This window comes from Silurus aristotelis (genome assembly GCF_946808225.1).
Source record: "Silurus aristotelis genome assembly, chromosome: 4".
In the NCBI taxonomy this organism is placed as follows: domain Eukaryota; kingdom Metazoa; phylum Chordata; class Actinopteri; order Siluriformes; family Siluridae; genus Silurus; species Silurus aristotelis.
In genome coordinates, this window is record NC_139577.1 from 15,315,268 (window position 1) to 15,330,441 (window position 15,174).

General features: G+C 36.5%; 2 protein-coding genes across 3 annotated transcripts; one reads left to right on the forward strand and one right to left on the reverse strand.

Moving 5' to 3' along the window:
- Positions 1-428: 428 nt before the first annotated feature.
- LOC310725578 (NFU1 iron-sulfur cluster scaffold homolog, mitochondrial) lies at positions 429-8,827 on the reverse strand. Of its 2 annotated transcripts, none has more exons than XM_083540563.1 (8): positions 8,693-8,827; positions 6,640-6,734; positions 6,267-6,402; positions 5,885-5,951; positions 5,676-5,787; positions 2,848-2,911; positions 1,325-1,499; positions 429-1,199 (listed from the first exon to the last, which is right to left on the reverse strand). In XM_083540563.1, exons 1-8 carry the CDS (start codon positions 8,749-8,751, stop codon positions 1,134-1,136), a joined length of 774 nt encoding a protein of 257 aa, XP_083396689.1. In that variant the 5' UTR covers positions 8,752-8,827; the 3' UTR covers positions 429-1,133. The 2 variants fall into 2 exon arrangements, with proteins under 2 accessions (XP_083396689.1, XP_083396688.1); XM_083540562.1 differs by having other exon boundaries at positions 8,684-8,826.
- Positions 8,828-9,764: 937 nt separating this feature from the next.
- On the forward strand, positions 9,765-14,869 carry LOC310725580 (transmembrane protein 150A). Its single transcript, XM_083540564.1, has 7 exons — positions 9,765-10,169; positions 10,827-10,874; positions 11,576-11,653; positions 11,743-11,810; positions 12,550-12,680; positions 13,258-13,435; positions 14,199-14,869. The coding sequence occupies exons 1-7, from the start codon at positions 10,105-10,107 to the stop codon at positions 14,384-14,386; spliced, it is 756 nt and encodes a 251-aa protein (XP_083396690.1). The 5' UTR covers positions 9,765-10,104; the 3' UTR covers positions 14,387-14,869.
- Positions 14,870-15,174: the final 305 nt, after the last annotated feature.

The following is a 15,174-nucleotide window of genomic DNA, read 5'->3' on the forward strand; positions in this document are numbered from 1 at the left end:
GTACCTGAACTCCTCCACCTTCTCCACCACTTCTCCCTGCAACTGCACCCCTCCACTGCCCACCCTCTCATTCACACACATGTATTCTGTTTTACTCCTACTGATTATCATTCCCCTTCTCTCCAGCCTCTACATGCCCATTTAAATCTGCCCCAATTACCAATCTTTCATTCCTAGGTCAACCTTCTACCACTTCATCTAACTCACTCCAGAATTTTTCCTTCTCCTCCATCTCACAACCCACTTGTGGAGCATAAGCACTGATGACATTTATCATCGCCCCTTCAACTTCCAGCTTCATGTTCATCACCCTATCAGAAACTCTCTTCACCTCCACTGCACTCAGAGAGTCATTAATTCGATTATTAAAAAAAAAAAAAAAAAAAAAAAAAAAAAAAAAAAAAAGGCACAAGAGACATTGATTGGAGTTCTCTTCAAAACAGCTTTATTTTGGTCAGGCTCATTTTCAATCCAAAGCCAGGACACTGTATATTTATAACGCCCTGCATCGCAAGGTGCCATACTACAGTTTCAAAGTGATATTTCCAATAAGTACTTGAGCAGCCAGAGCAAAACAAGGTTTATTTCTTGTGAATACATTACAGGACACTTCAAACTACACCACAATTATATTTGCTTGTTAATAACTCACATTTCATTGTTCTCTTTTATTCAGCACAAATGTATTCATTCCTAACTTTAATATTAAAAATGTAGGGTAAAACCATGGGCAGGCTGAATTTCAGCAAATTGAAACCTTAGTATAGCCTTGTAAAAATATAACAAAATAATTTTGACAATGCATGTTTCAGGAATCTTCCATATAATTTATTCAATATTTTGGTATACTGCAAAATATTTTATACCTATTCACTCTAAAGTATGAAGGAGTGTGTGTGTGCGCGTGTGCACATGCATGTGGAGATGGTACTCTGAGACCCCCATCCCATCCAGAATGTACTCAATACTCTTGCTTGATCTTCCTGAGAGTCTCCAGCTCCACTGTTACTGTGGCCCGGATAAAGCATTCACATTTATAATTCTATTTCTACTGGGTAGAATGGCCACTGGGCAACGGTCAAACAGTTGTATGGTCAAACTTTACAATCCATGAGAACAGCGTGGATTTATTTTCACTTTAATTTTCTCTCCAGCTCTGAAAACACCTTAATGTTGATTTCATCCACTTCATCCACCACCTGAACAAGAGCAACAGAGAAACATATGAGAAGTGCAGACGTCTTGAAATAAGGAATTGAAAATGTTTAACATTGAAAATCAGTAGCTATGTTGTAGTGCCTATGACTAGAATGATATCCCTCACCTCTTCAACATCATCCACCTCTGGAATGTAGAACTGTAGCATGTTCTGAATCCCACTTTTCAGAGTAACTGTGGAACTGGGACAGCCGGTACAGGAGCCAACGAGCTTCAGCTTCACTGTGCCATCCTCAAAGCCTTTAAAGATTACATCACCGCCATCCTCCTGTACGGTAGGCCTGTGAAACATGGAACACATCAAGATGCTTTTCTGGGAGAAGGTCTCAGATGTGTCACTAAGAGCAGACAGGAGCTTCCAAGCAGCCCCAATTCTTCTTTAAACTGTAGACAGTTGTAACAGAGAAAGTGCTGTGCCCTTCTTTTCCTGTTCAAATCTATTTCAAGAAAATATAGCACAGTTCATTGGCATATTTATTTATTTATTGGCAAGATTAAACAGGTTTTTGAGGTTTTATTTGCAGCTTTTAGAAATTCCATTGGGATACATTGACATTTCCTCTTAAGATGATACTTTTCTTTATTCTGATGCATTAACTAAAGCACTTGACCTGTGTCTCTATGATTTCTGATTATGGATGGATTATGGATTATGGAATAGATTACTTCCCTTAAATCTACAATTACTGTACTTGACTTGTGGTTATACTGTACCACCCTTGTATTGGTATAAAGCCAATTTTCAACTACTTTTTTCAAAACTATTTGTGTGTGTGTGTGTGTGTGTGTGTGTGTGGGGGGGGGGGGGGGGGGGTTTACAGAAAAAAAAACAAAAAAAAACACCACATGGTTATTGGGATGTATATTAAAAGTAGTGTGGCATGTCAGCATTTCTCATATTTACACCACTTATTTTTGCATATTGTCCAGATTAGAGATTTTGGGGGCATTAGAACGATCATCTTCACAGTGCCATATTGCCATATGACAATATAGACCAGATCCTCTTCCAGGTCAATTCATAAAATTTCAGTCGACTTCACCTTTTTAATTATTACCGGATGGCAAAAACAAGCATTTTTAATGCCTTTGCTATTTTTATACTGACTACCCACTACTTTTGTAAGGCTTAACAACCAGTGATGAATAAGAGAATTTAGTCTGCATTACCTTATATTTATTCCCCTGTGAAACATGATGTGACGGTTAAATAATTTGCTGTTCCTAGTCACCCAAATGTATATAAGTGCTAATATTAGTGGAGGGCACTGTATTTAATATCTTCCCATATTTTTTTTACATTAAATACTGGTCCAACTGGATCTCTGCACTTCTAAAAAGGAATAATTTGGGTCGGGTTCAAGTGCATTCACATACACAGCTGCTGTGTAACATTAAACAAGCTTTTGTGCTATAAACAGGAAACATGCATTTATCAGTTCGGCACTGTTTCCAACCAGCACATGGTCCTGATAAGTGTCTTGGTATAAGTCATTGTGTTAAACTTTCAGTTATACTGGGTTTGCTACTGAACTATCTCAGCTATTAGCCTGGCAAAAAAAAAAAAGGTAGAATACTAAATGACAGTGGAAAACCCTTCATATGCATAAATATTTCAACATGAGTTACCTGATTCGAGTGTCTAAAAGTTCTTTAATCATTGAGACAATCTCATCATCCTCTTCAGACACATCTACACAATCAAAAAGCAAATAGATTAAAATATCTTAGCATGCCAGAATTAAACAAGATTAAGATTTTAAATGCAGGATTTTGTAAAATATTAGAGACCGGATTTACAGATTTAAGTTTATTGTATAATCCATTTAACTTCTAAGATCAATTAAACTCTAGACAGAGCAAAGTAATCTGAGTTTTGTATCATAATGTATCAAAAAACATATTCCTAGTCTGTAAGACATTATGTGCCAAACCAAGTATGTCAAGACCTGAACCCCCCCCCCCCCCCCTTTCTTTTTCTTACGGCATGTCAACTTCTGTGGTTATGTTCATGGCTAAAGCTTGGTTTTATTATACAATAACATAACAAAAGGTTAAATATAATGTTTAAGATGAATTTTTTCAAAACTTTAAAACTATGTTTGGGTTTACTTGCTTAAAAGCCGTTGAGAGTGTCGCCATCCACTTTTGTTAACAAAGAAAAAATGAGTTTACTGCAATAATTGTTTAAATATTCTACAACGATAGATAAAAATATAATATCTATATATAATATCTACATTATCTATATTCTGAAAAAAACAAAAACCCATAAAAAAAAAAAGTGTGTGTTGATTGAATGATTAATGTTTTGGCTAAAGGAGAAATCTGATTTTCAGTGAAACATTTGAGACATGTTAAGGGAGTCTGCAACCAATGGTGATTCCATCAACTTAAAGGAGTACACATCAGTGACCAGCTACATCAGCAAGTGCGTTGATAACATGACCATCTCCAAGACCATCACTACACGCTCCAACCAGAAGCAGTGGATGACCGAAATAATGCGAGTGCTGCTGAAACAAAGAGACTCTGCCTTCAGAGCAGTGAACAAGACGGCCTTAAGAACAGCAAGGGCCAAATTGTCCCCTGCTGTCAGAGAGGCGAAGCATGCACACGCCAAGAGGATCTACAGCCACTTCCAGGACAGTGGAGACACTCGGCGCACGTGGCAGGGCATCCAGGCGAACACAAACTTCTTCACGAAGAAGACAACGAAGTTGATCACGAAGACAATTTCACCTGCTTGTAACCGTGATTCCTCCCTAATAGATGCGCTAAGCGACTTCTACACCCGGTTTGAGGTGCAGAACTACGTGGAGCCGAGGAAGACCACCCACGGAAGTCTGCTGGATCAGACAACATTCCTGGCAGTGCTCAGGGAACGTGCAGAACAGCTAGCCAATGTCTTCACCTACATCTTCAACATCTCCCAAGTTGTTTCTACATGCCTCAAGACACCAACCATCGTCCCTGTTCTGAAGAAGTCTACAGTCTCCTGCCTGAATGACTATCGTCCCATCGTGCTCAGACCCATTGTGATGAAGTGCTTAGAGAGGCTGGTCATGAGGCATCAGGAACAGCATCTCCAGCACCACCACACTAAGCACTGAAGCCCCTCATGGCTGTGTGCTCAGCCCAATGCTGTTCACTCTGTTGACTCACGACTGTGTAGCAATGCACAGCTCGAATCACATTATCAAGTTCGCTGAGGACACAACTGTCTCAGCAAGAACATCGAGCATACAGAGAGAAGATGGAACAGTTTACAGCCTGGTGTAAAGCCAACAACCTGTCTCTGAACGTTGACAAAAACAAAGAGATGGTTGTTGACTTTAGGAGAGCACAGAACGACCATTCTCCACTGATCTTTGATGGATCCTCCGTGAAGATCGTCAAGAGCACCAAATTCCTTGGTGTACATCTGGCAGATAACCTCACCTGGTCACTCAACACCAGCTCCATCACCAAGAAAACCCAGCAGTGTCTCTACTTCCTGAAAAGACTGAGTAACCCCCCCCCATCCTGATCATGTTCTACAGAGGGACCATCAAGAGCATCCTGAGCAGCTGCATCACTGCCTAGTTTGGGAACTGCACTGTCTCGGATCGCAAGACCCTACAGAGGACAGTAAGGACAGCTGAGAAGATTGTTGGAGACTCTCTCCCCTCCATCACAGACATTTACACCACACGCTGCATATGCAAAACCAACAGCACTGTGGGCGACCCCCCCCCCCCACACACACACACACACACACACACACACACACACTTCACACTCGAGTCATCAGGAAAGTGGTTCCGAAGCATTCGGACCACCACATCCAAACAGCTTTTTCCCCTAAAGCCATTAGGCTCCTCAACACAGAACTGAATATAAAAACACACACACTTAACTGTGTGTTACTGAACTGTACAACCTGAACTCAACACACTCATTACTTAACTCAATCCATTCCACCACCATTTATTGATTATTTATATTCAATCGTCTAATATTGTTTACATGCTGTTTTTTGCACCTCTCGACTGCTGCTACTGTGTTTTTGCACTGCATTGTGTTTTTGTTTACAAATACTCTTTGTTAATAGTCCTCTTTTGCACAGTACTGTATAATCAGAGCATACAGTAGGTTTACTGGTCGGCACTATTTTGTAGTTTGTGTTATGCATATTTGTCCCACACTGTCTTGTGTTGTCTGTCTGCACTGTTTGCACTCGATGCATTTTATGTTGTGTGTTGTAGCTCTATGTTGTTTAATAAAGCACCAGGGTTCTGGAGGAACGATGTCTCATTTTCACTGTGTACTGAATCAGCTATATATGCTAGAAATAACAATGAAAGCTTATTGATTTGACATTTCTTTGAAGAGCACATAAAAGGAATATTGAGATTAAAGATTACCCACAATTACCACTCTCTCGCTGTTCTCCAGCTCTTTAGTGTTTTACTTACTGCTCTCTGCGTGCGTTACTCCTGTTGTTACAGGTTCCCCACTTTCAAAGAACTGTGTGATGACCTCAATCGCATGCCGTTTAACGTCTGCCCACTCAACGTCATCATCCTTCTAAAATCGCAATGAACGAAAGCATTAACTCAATTTGGTTTGCAAATCTGACAAATATTTACATCAACTTTTTTTTAGCTTGGTATTTTTTTTATACCTTTGTAATTGTTATGAAATCTGGACCGAAAAAGACACTTTTTACTCCTTCAACCTGAAAAAGATTCCTGAAGAAACAACGGAAAAATATTTTAAAATCTTGTCTTACAGCGACAGTTTGTGCCTTATCTATGTCACACACAATGACATACAACCAGGTTCAGGAAGTACAGACAAATTACGCACTAAAAGAACAAGGACAAATTGGCCAGGCATAACATTAAATGATAAACACAGATATGCTGCTCTTCACTCTCGTTTCTGTCTGCTATGTTCTCTGTCTGACTGTAATTTCACAACTACCCAATACAACAGAAAAGTGCAATAAAAACATTCATTAAAAAAAAAAAAAAAAAAAAAGCTGCTAGGTTAAAGCTATCAACCTGGCTAACAAAGAGCACTCTGCAGAACTTGAAGTCGGGAAGTCTAGCGTTCCCGTTCCCAGCACAGGTTTTCCAGGTAGGAATTTTAAACTCCTGGGGTTTGGTGTGTCTTCTGTGTAAACGGACAGCCATCGTACTGTAAAACACAGAGCACATCTTTAGAAAGAGAAAAGAAAGAAGAGCGACTTACCTAAAATTTAACTATAAAGCGAAAATACAACCATTTAAAATTATGTACATTTTCTCTTGTTATTGAAAAATGATGTTTCATCTGCAAAGATTTGATTACTGAGATCTGAGGAGTTATTTAAAATTGTTATCTAGGTGGATATGGCACTGGATAATAAATGTTTGGTGGTGTCAAAGAGCTCACCTGAAAACTCTTTGTTGTGTAACTTGTGAGCTTGTATACTGTGCTTTTGGATTGACCACAGGGAACGGCACTGACTTCTATCTTTCACTGAAAACCTGCGGAGATCAATTCATGTGTTATTTGCGAATCCAAACAACTCTGAAATTTTGAGACTTTCCATGTCAGTCCAGATGTTTCTTCTAAGTCAATCAAGCATCAGAGTGCTGAGGTATATTTCTATTTCAAGTCAAGTTTATTTCTGTAGCACTTTTCACAAATGGACATTGTCTATTTATTTTAATGTTCACATGAGGAATTTAACAAAAATAGTCTGTCCATTCAAAGAAAAGCAAGAAGACAGCTCTGCTATCACACACTCTGCCTGCTTTAACCATTTAAAACAATTAGAGATGCAAGAAAAAAAAAATCTGATTTATTACTTTTATTAATTTATTATTTGGGCAGAAGAGTGGGATCTTTTTTTTTTTTTTTTTTTTTTTTTTTTTTAAGTCCTTTCACAGCAGGGCCTCTTTCTCTCTCTCACACATCGTTCCTTACTTAGATACAAAACCATTTTTCAAACTTCTAATGTACTTTTATCTACACGTAACCCATGCAGAGGTTTCTTTGGCTTTGTAAAAACACATTCATAGACAGGTTTGTGTTCATATGCAGAAGATTAATAGTAAACATCTTTGCATTTGGAGAACTACATTACAACAATTGCACAGAGGTCTCTGTATTCCATTAAGAAATCATGCTTTAGCTTTGCTCCTTACTTCTGTAATATCTGTACACTGGCACTAATCACTAGGGATGTGCCTCTCCATAACTGAGGTAGAAGCGATTAGCATCTCGACGCATAGTTAACAATACAATACATAGGAAATAGCTGCAATGGGATCTACCCCCATTATGATGTAGGATAATTCAATTACTATTTGACACCACACAATGTGATTCAATGGAAAAATATGATATGCAATACAATTTTTCTATTTAATTACATTTTTCTAACGCATGGCCCTTTCACAAACAGGCCTGTGTAGTGCAAGAAAAGGGGGGGGGGGGGATTAAATAAAGCCAGACATTCTTTTCCTGTTCTGTCTCCAGAAAGATGCAGCTCTACCTCTGCCATGTTAATCTAAATTCTATTTGACACTCAGGACACGCCTACGGTCTCCGTAGTGTTGTGATGCGTCATAGTCACGTGGCAGAAGTAATGCGGAGAGAAATCAATCTACACATAAAATATTGGTCACTTTCTAAACAATGCATATATAGAGCATCTACTAATAATTATTTAGAAATAATTCCGATGCTAATGTGTAAAAAGCAAAAAAACAAGAAAATGAAAAAAAAGATAATAATATCCAACTTTAACGTGTATCCGATGCTCACTTTTTTAACCGATGCATCACATCGATAACTTGTATGCCTATGTATCGATGCGAATCGGTAAATCTTACCATCCCTACTGATCCCTAGTGATACCGGTGTGTTTGATCACGATGACAGAAGAATCACGTTCCCATAGCGAACCTAATTCATCATTTTAAGTCTTCTCTATTGTTTATGAAAACAAGAACGAACCCAAACCGTATGTTTTGTGTTCGAAAACAATGCAAGTTATTATACAAATCCATTTCAATGTAATGAGTTGACTATGTATTGTTTGGTTTTGCTTTAAGATTTATAATCACACCTTTAATATCACCCACATGAGGATGGGTTTTGAGACTGGTCTCTCAAGGTTTCGGTCTCATTCTTTTAGGGCGTTTTTCCTTCCTACACTCATCCCAGGCTGCTTATCCGGGATAAATGCACATAACTTACTTTAATTCTTAAGTTCTGTAAAGCTGCTTTGAGACAATGTGCATTGTAAATATAGAAATATAGAAAAACTTGAACTTGATTATCAGTCCCGCAAGCTAGAAAAGTGCGTGCACCTCACTCCATCCTGGACTTAATATCTCCACTCCACATAATCACTCATACTTAACACAACCGAGAATGGATATATTAAAAAAACACCTCGAGAAAAAAAATCCTTCTTTTTACAAACCTAACTGACCGCAAAGAATCCTGCAGCCGAAGAATCTGCACAGCAGTCCTCCTCAAAGACGTCGCCATGTTGACTGTTTTGTGTGTAGGACCCTTCTTTATTTATCCAACATTTCTCCGGTAAAAAAAGATTGACGTCATAGTTTTTAAAAAACTCAGAGCAAACAAAAAAACAGCATTAAAATATTAGAAATAAAGCGTTTGTTTTCCTAGAAGCAATGACATCTGATATTTTTTTTTATTATTATTCACAAGGCAGTTGATAAGTCTACTATTTCTGGGGTCCTTATTAAATGACACACAGGCTGCACTTGATTCTCTTATAATTGCGGGGTGCAGCAGCTCAAACTCGCCCTTCAAGTTGTGAAGTGTGCAACCTTCGAAGTCTACCATCTTTATAGGCTTACACATGTGATACCTATTTTACAATTAAATATAAAACTAACCATTTGCATCCATGATGCTACACACTGGGTACAGTTAAAATCTTGAATTGAAGTGAAGATAGGATGAAATAAAACAGGATCAGATCAGACCATAATTGATCATATTTTCAGAGAGAAACACAAAAGAGGAAGATTGAAGAGCACTAAAAAATGTTGGATCATGACAGAAAAGTACACAATATAAGGAATTAGGAATAGTTTTTCCCCTTTATTCCACTTGTTCTCTTTCACGGGCTTCACTTTTCACAGTAAGACCTTTTCATTAGGTGTCATAATTAACCAATTATTTATTTGTATAACTAAACTAAACATTAATTACATATAATCTATGTTATATTATTGAATATGATGATTCATTTTTTTGGAATTTGGCCGTTATCTACTGGGACAACTGTCTATTGGCGGTTTTTCGAAAAACAACTACATTGAAGTGGTCTATAAATTAACTGCTTTCCTTTATTTTAGTCAAAACACATAGCTACTTTGCTGTTCTCCAACCAGAGCATCTTGTACTGCTTTCTAGAAGATAACACAGAAACAATAAACCCAACACATATGATTCATTCCTGCATATTTGCAAAAAAAAAAAAAGTTTCGAACACTTAACTAAACATTTTATTGCAATCCCTAGACAGCTTGATTAATGTGGAGCATAGTAGCTAAATGAATAAGCACTAGACCTAAGCAAACATTAAGATAAAGTGAAGTTGACCCAGCCCAAATGTTCTCATTCCTGCTTCCTGACAGGGCAATGTGTTGCAAGGAGTGGTTAACAGAGGCTGAATGTTTTAAGTTTCTCAAAAGGAAACTATTAAAGAATGTAGTTTGGTTGGTGGAAGACATGGCTAAGAATGCTGAGTATAGAAACACAATGAAGCTTGGAAAAGAACTGGCTGGCTGACATCTACATGGGAGAGAATTTCGAATAACCTTAAACTAAGTCTCCTCAGTCATTTGATAACTCATCTAAAGAGACATGGCTTTCTGGATTTTTTTACCCATCACTCTCAGTGCTGTCTCACTCATCGGTTGCTGGACAGTGTAAGTCAAACTTTCTTGCTCATGGCAGTTACAGTAGTGTGGTATTAATTTGAATATAAATAATAACGATACATTTTAGTAATGTGCTCTGTGTCTAAACCATGAAAATTATTTATTATTTTTAGTGGAAAATAGTTAAGCTTCAGTTGGAAGTACAATAGTACTATGGGAGAGAGCAGTATCTTAAAAAGCCGTGCTTTATGTATTTTGGCCTGTTTATCATAAAAAACATTTTATAGAGAGCCCAGAAGCATTGGATTAAAAGGTGTTTTAGATTCTCACAATATAAATTATTTTTTGATGGTCTATACTCACAAATATGTTTCATTAAAGAAATTCAAAGCAAAGACAAAGCTTTCATTGGAATGCATTGTAGCTGTTGGTTTAGCTGTTGTATGATTTAGTTTATTCACTTTATTTAGAAGGACAAAAGATGGATTTGCCTGTAATATATCTTCTGATATAAGTGTGTAAATCTGATTCAGCCTCTATCTCAAAGTTCCGGGTTATTCATTAAACTGAGCTGCAGATGGGGGCTTGGCCTTTTTGTAAATAAATAATATAGTGGTATACTGGAAGGAAATACATACCATTATATTGTTTTTTAGGTTTTTGTTATTCATATTTATGTTTTAATGCATACAATTATTTTTGCAGGTATGGACTTGCATTAAGATTTAACCACATCTGCTCCCTCAGGAATTGGTATGTCTGAATTTTTTTTACTGTTATCATGTTATTCTATTTGTATCATATGTTGATAAACTGAGTTTGTATTTTGTGTCTGTGCAGTGATGTAGCAGTATTACAAGGCTAACATTGCTTTAGTGCCATAGCACTGAATTAATGAATCATCACTCAGGTCACACTGCTGGAATTTTCTATGTAGTTGTTGTACATGTAGACCACAATGATCTTTAAATCTTTTATTATATTTAATGATTTATATAAAAGAAAAACATGCTGTGATGCAAAATGTGTGGTTCGCCTCACAGCTGTGAGATTCAAACTTGAGATTTATTACCTGTGTGAAGTCTCTCAAGTGTTTCCTATGTACATTCAAAGTTTTTTGGACCCCAAAAAAATTACCATACCTTTTTTCTTTCATTTTCACATTAATGTGTGTGTGTGTGTGTGTGATGGATGCTCTGTAAAGTCCCAATGTGTTTCCAGAATAGATTTACAGTGGGAATTAGTTGGTAATCAGCATCAATCAATCAATCAATATATATATATATAGTTTCCAGTTTTATTACATTTTATATACAGTATATATACAGTATATATATATATATATATATATATATGTATATATATATATATATATATATATATATATATATATATATATACACACATATATATATTTTTTTGTTTTGTTTGTTTTTTGTTTTGTTTTTTTGCAGGGAATACAGCAACTCATGTCTGACAAATAAAACTGTAACTGGAGGTTGCTGCACAGAATATAACATACCCACCATAAGGTTAGCCAGACATTAAACCCATAAACATTTCGGGGGTTCTGCCACTTTTTGCCATGCCAATGTTAACCTACATTTTCTTTTACATTTAGTGGAAGTGGAACCCAATTTCCAGAAAATTCCCTGTTTAGTGCTACTATCAACGCAGCTTCATTTTTATGTGAGTGTCGTAGCTATTGTGATACTAATCAATTCTTCATTTAGAGTTACATGACAATGAAAGTAATATGAAATATGATGTGAAAATATATACACACACGTGTGTGTGTGTGTATGTATATTAGGGCTGTCAAACCATTAAAACATAATAGCTAATTTTTTTCTGTTTTAAATGTATCCTAAATTGATACTTTTTAAGTTTTTAATCCTCTAATCAAAATGGCCAGGGACAAATATGGATGCTTTATGCAAATGTATGTTTATTATAAGTGAAACCATACCTAATATAAAGCTTAAAGAAAAAAAGATTCTTGTAAAGGTTTGAAAGTAAATTTGAAGACATTTGAAGCTTTCTATACATATACTTACTCTGTCTGTGAGGTAAGTATTCACTGAGATTCAGCTTGTTTATTTATGTCTGTGAAGAGAGATGAATAAAATAATAAAAGTAGACACTTTACAGATTTGAATGACAATCAGAAATTGACCTTTATAATTGAAGTTTGTTTCGGCGTTATGCGGAAAAAATTGCAAAACTAACCGGTGTGTTTGTCAAACAGAAATGCACGCTGCATTAATCACCCGTTAATAAATGTAGTGCAGTTAAAATGAATTTGCGTTAACATGTTAGTTTTGACAGACCTGTGTATAAATACATATGGTGCACTGTGTTTTTCCAGTGATGAAGCAATTAATTTTGAGAAAACAAATACGACTTTACACTCTCTCTGTTTGTCTAGTTGTGATTTTCAGTATTTTCCATTATGCACATATCCTGAAGAAGTGCACTGTGCACCGCTTCTTCAGTAAGTCTGCCATGGTATTTGGTTGTCTAGCTGGTGTTGGTGCCTTTGTTGCTGGAAACTGCAATGTAAGTACAAATAGCAGGTGATGAAATCAATCTTTATGGGTTTATCAACTGGTCCATTAGTTTATCTCGCATATATAAAAAATATATGTAAATAAAAAAAGAGTGTTTTTCAAAATAAATTCTGAAATAGTATGTATGTTATAGGACTGTACATTGGTAATTCTGGAAAAACCTGATTTATCAAACCGTGAAGAAAAGTTTAAACCCTTGCCTGAAATCTGCAATTAGTCTTAATCCAGCTTGTCAAATTCTGCTGAAAAAGTGCATTCCTGCAATAACTACCTACGTTAACTGAATGTTGGTCATTTTATCAATTTGGCAAAAATTTTAATTTCTCTTATTTCTTTGCTCAAACATTGAGCTAGCACTAGTGTGTACATTGCAGTGCTTGTATGAAAATATAACAGTACATGCAGTATTTAGTAACTAGATGTTAATGATTACTAGTTGTATAAAACTGGATATCTGCAATAGCATATTCTTCATCTACATAACACATCCTAATCTTCTAAAAACCTATTTATCAATATTAAATAACAGTGTCTTGTGTTTTTTTCCCCCGTTCTTTTTCTTGTAGCCAGGAGAGCTGATGTTTTTGCATTACCTGGGTTCTGCTTTGAGCTTTGTGTGTATCTGCTTCTACACAGTGCTGCTCACATTTTTGACAAGCACATGCATACTAACTGGACTAGAGCGCTTCCTCTACCCAGTTCGCATCGTGTTCTCCATCGTCCAGGTCACACTAACCATCCTCTGTATCCTGTCCAAATGTATGCATAACATATATAGCATTATTAATTGCTGGTGTGATAAAAAAAAAAAAAACTTGAACTTGAAACCACAAGCAGATATAGTGTGAAATTCAATTCAAATCAACAAAGCAGATTTATATACACATCTACATTTATGGATGTAAAATTTACATGTATAAATCAATCCCTAATAAACAAGCCCAAGGTGAGGATGATATGGAAAAACTTCTTGAGATGACATGAGGAAGAAACCTTGAGAGATACCAGACTTTAAAGGTGGATTGCCTTCTAAGATAGTGAGGTTATAATTTATTTGCATTCTTTAACTCTGTACTTCAGTCAGAAAAAGCCATTTTGTGAACATGAACGTACGGGCAACTTATACGTATGAGCATCAGAGTCATTTCTGAAGTCTAATATGTTGATGTTATCAACTGTTTGATCAGGAGACCTGATTTCACAGCTGTTCTTAGCAATCGAAACGTTTTGTGCGTGCTACATGCTAAGACCTTCCAACAATCCTATTTAGTAATGCAGTGTTAGCAAAAAAATAACAAATTGAGATGATCCCAGCACATAATTCTCTAAAATTCTGCTGCTTATACAATATTCATAGAACATAGTTACACATGCAATATGTAATATTATGTTTAGGAGCCATGCTAGCAAAAAGTCACCTGGGCTCTGGATCAAGTCTATTGATTGGAGGGGCTCCAACGTGTCTTTGTACATTCTTTACAACGTATTCCTTAACCTCTTGTGTCAGACTGCATCTTTTTTACTCAAAAGGATTTCTACTACAGGCACATCTCTGCTATATTTGAGTGGACTCTCAGCGTGAACCTCGAGCTCTTCGAACTCAGTTATGCTGTGGAGTTTTATTTCTTCTCCTCTTCAATGCTTTCAGTACTTCTCTCAAACAGGGATGAAGAGAACACTATGATCTTATCCTGATGGCTGACTTGGTAGCCGTGCCCTTCCTTAGCAACAAATCTTTATTTCTTACTAGTGTGTATTCAGACTGTAAAGTTTGTAGGGATTATCAAAAAAGCAAACCTGTAAACTGGCTTCTAACTCACTGGATGTGACTCAGGCATGTAAGCATATTTTTGCACAAACCTCAGCCTTGGTTGGAATTTCATACCTGAAGTATTCAGTAAACGTTAAATATACACAGGCTGTAGCCACTATAGATAGCTTTTTTAATCTCATACCTCCAAAGCTGAACAATTTTTCTGTATATGGTGGGAATGTAAATTTTGTCATGACTGGATAAAGCGTATTTAATATAGTTTGAGGAATCTTGGCATGTCAGTCATATTTATACATTGCAAAATCAATTCATATGCTCTGGCATGTAATCTACACATGACAACACTGTGTGGCTACCAAACTGAATTCATTTAAAGACCAATAAAATGAATGGTGGTGTTTGAATTTTCCATTGAGCCATATAAAGGATTCATATATGAAAATAATGATATAAATATGTGCTCTTGGTTAAGGGATTGCCAGTGTAGCTCTACACATTGGCTTATATCATTAAATACTGTAACTTAAGAAGATATTTATTACTAGCAGATCAGTTTTTGGTCATGTAAAATGTGAGAAGCTGGACTTGCTTCAGTAAGTTGCAAATGAGTGTGTGAATATGTATACTTATCACATCAGAGTCCCTGGTATAGACTCCAGATCTACCACAAGCCTTGCAGGGATAAAGGATGAAAGAATAGACAGTTAAC

What these genes read in the sequence shown, in the direction of transcription:
- LOC310725578 (XM_083540562.1), bottom strand. Translation starts at nt 8,751, where the DNA reads ATGGCGACGTCTTTGAGGAGGACTGCTGTGCAGATTCTTCGGCTGCAG. An exon ending in ACACAACAAAGAGTTTTCAG is followed by an intron (nt 6,403 to 6,639) that starts GTGAGCTCTTTG and finishes TGTGTTTTACAG; the next exon opens with TACGATGGCTGTCCGTTTAC. An exon ending in CTTTTAGACACTCGAATCAG is followed by an intron (nt 1,500 to 2,847) that starts GTAACTCATGTT and finishes CATGTTTCACAG; the next exon opens with GCCTACCGTACAGGAGGATG.
- LOC310725580 (XM_083540564.1), top strand. Translation starts at nt 10,105, where the DNA reads ATGGCTTTCTGGATTTTTTTACCCATCACTCTCAGTGCTGTCTCACTC. An exon ending in CAACGCAGCTTCATTTTTAT is followed by an intron (nt 11,811 to 12,549) that starts GTGAGTGTCGTA and finishes CTGTTTGTCTAG; the next exon opens with TTGTGATTTTCAGTATTTTC. An exon ending in TTGTTGCTGGAAACTGCAAT is followed by an intron (nt 12,681 to 13,257) that starts GTAAGTACAAAT and finishes TTTTTCTTGTAG; the next exon opens with CCAGGAGAGCTGATGTTTTT.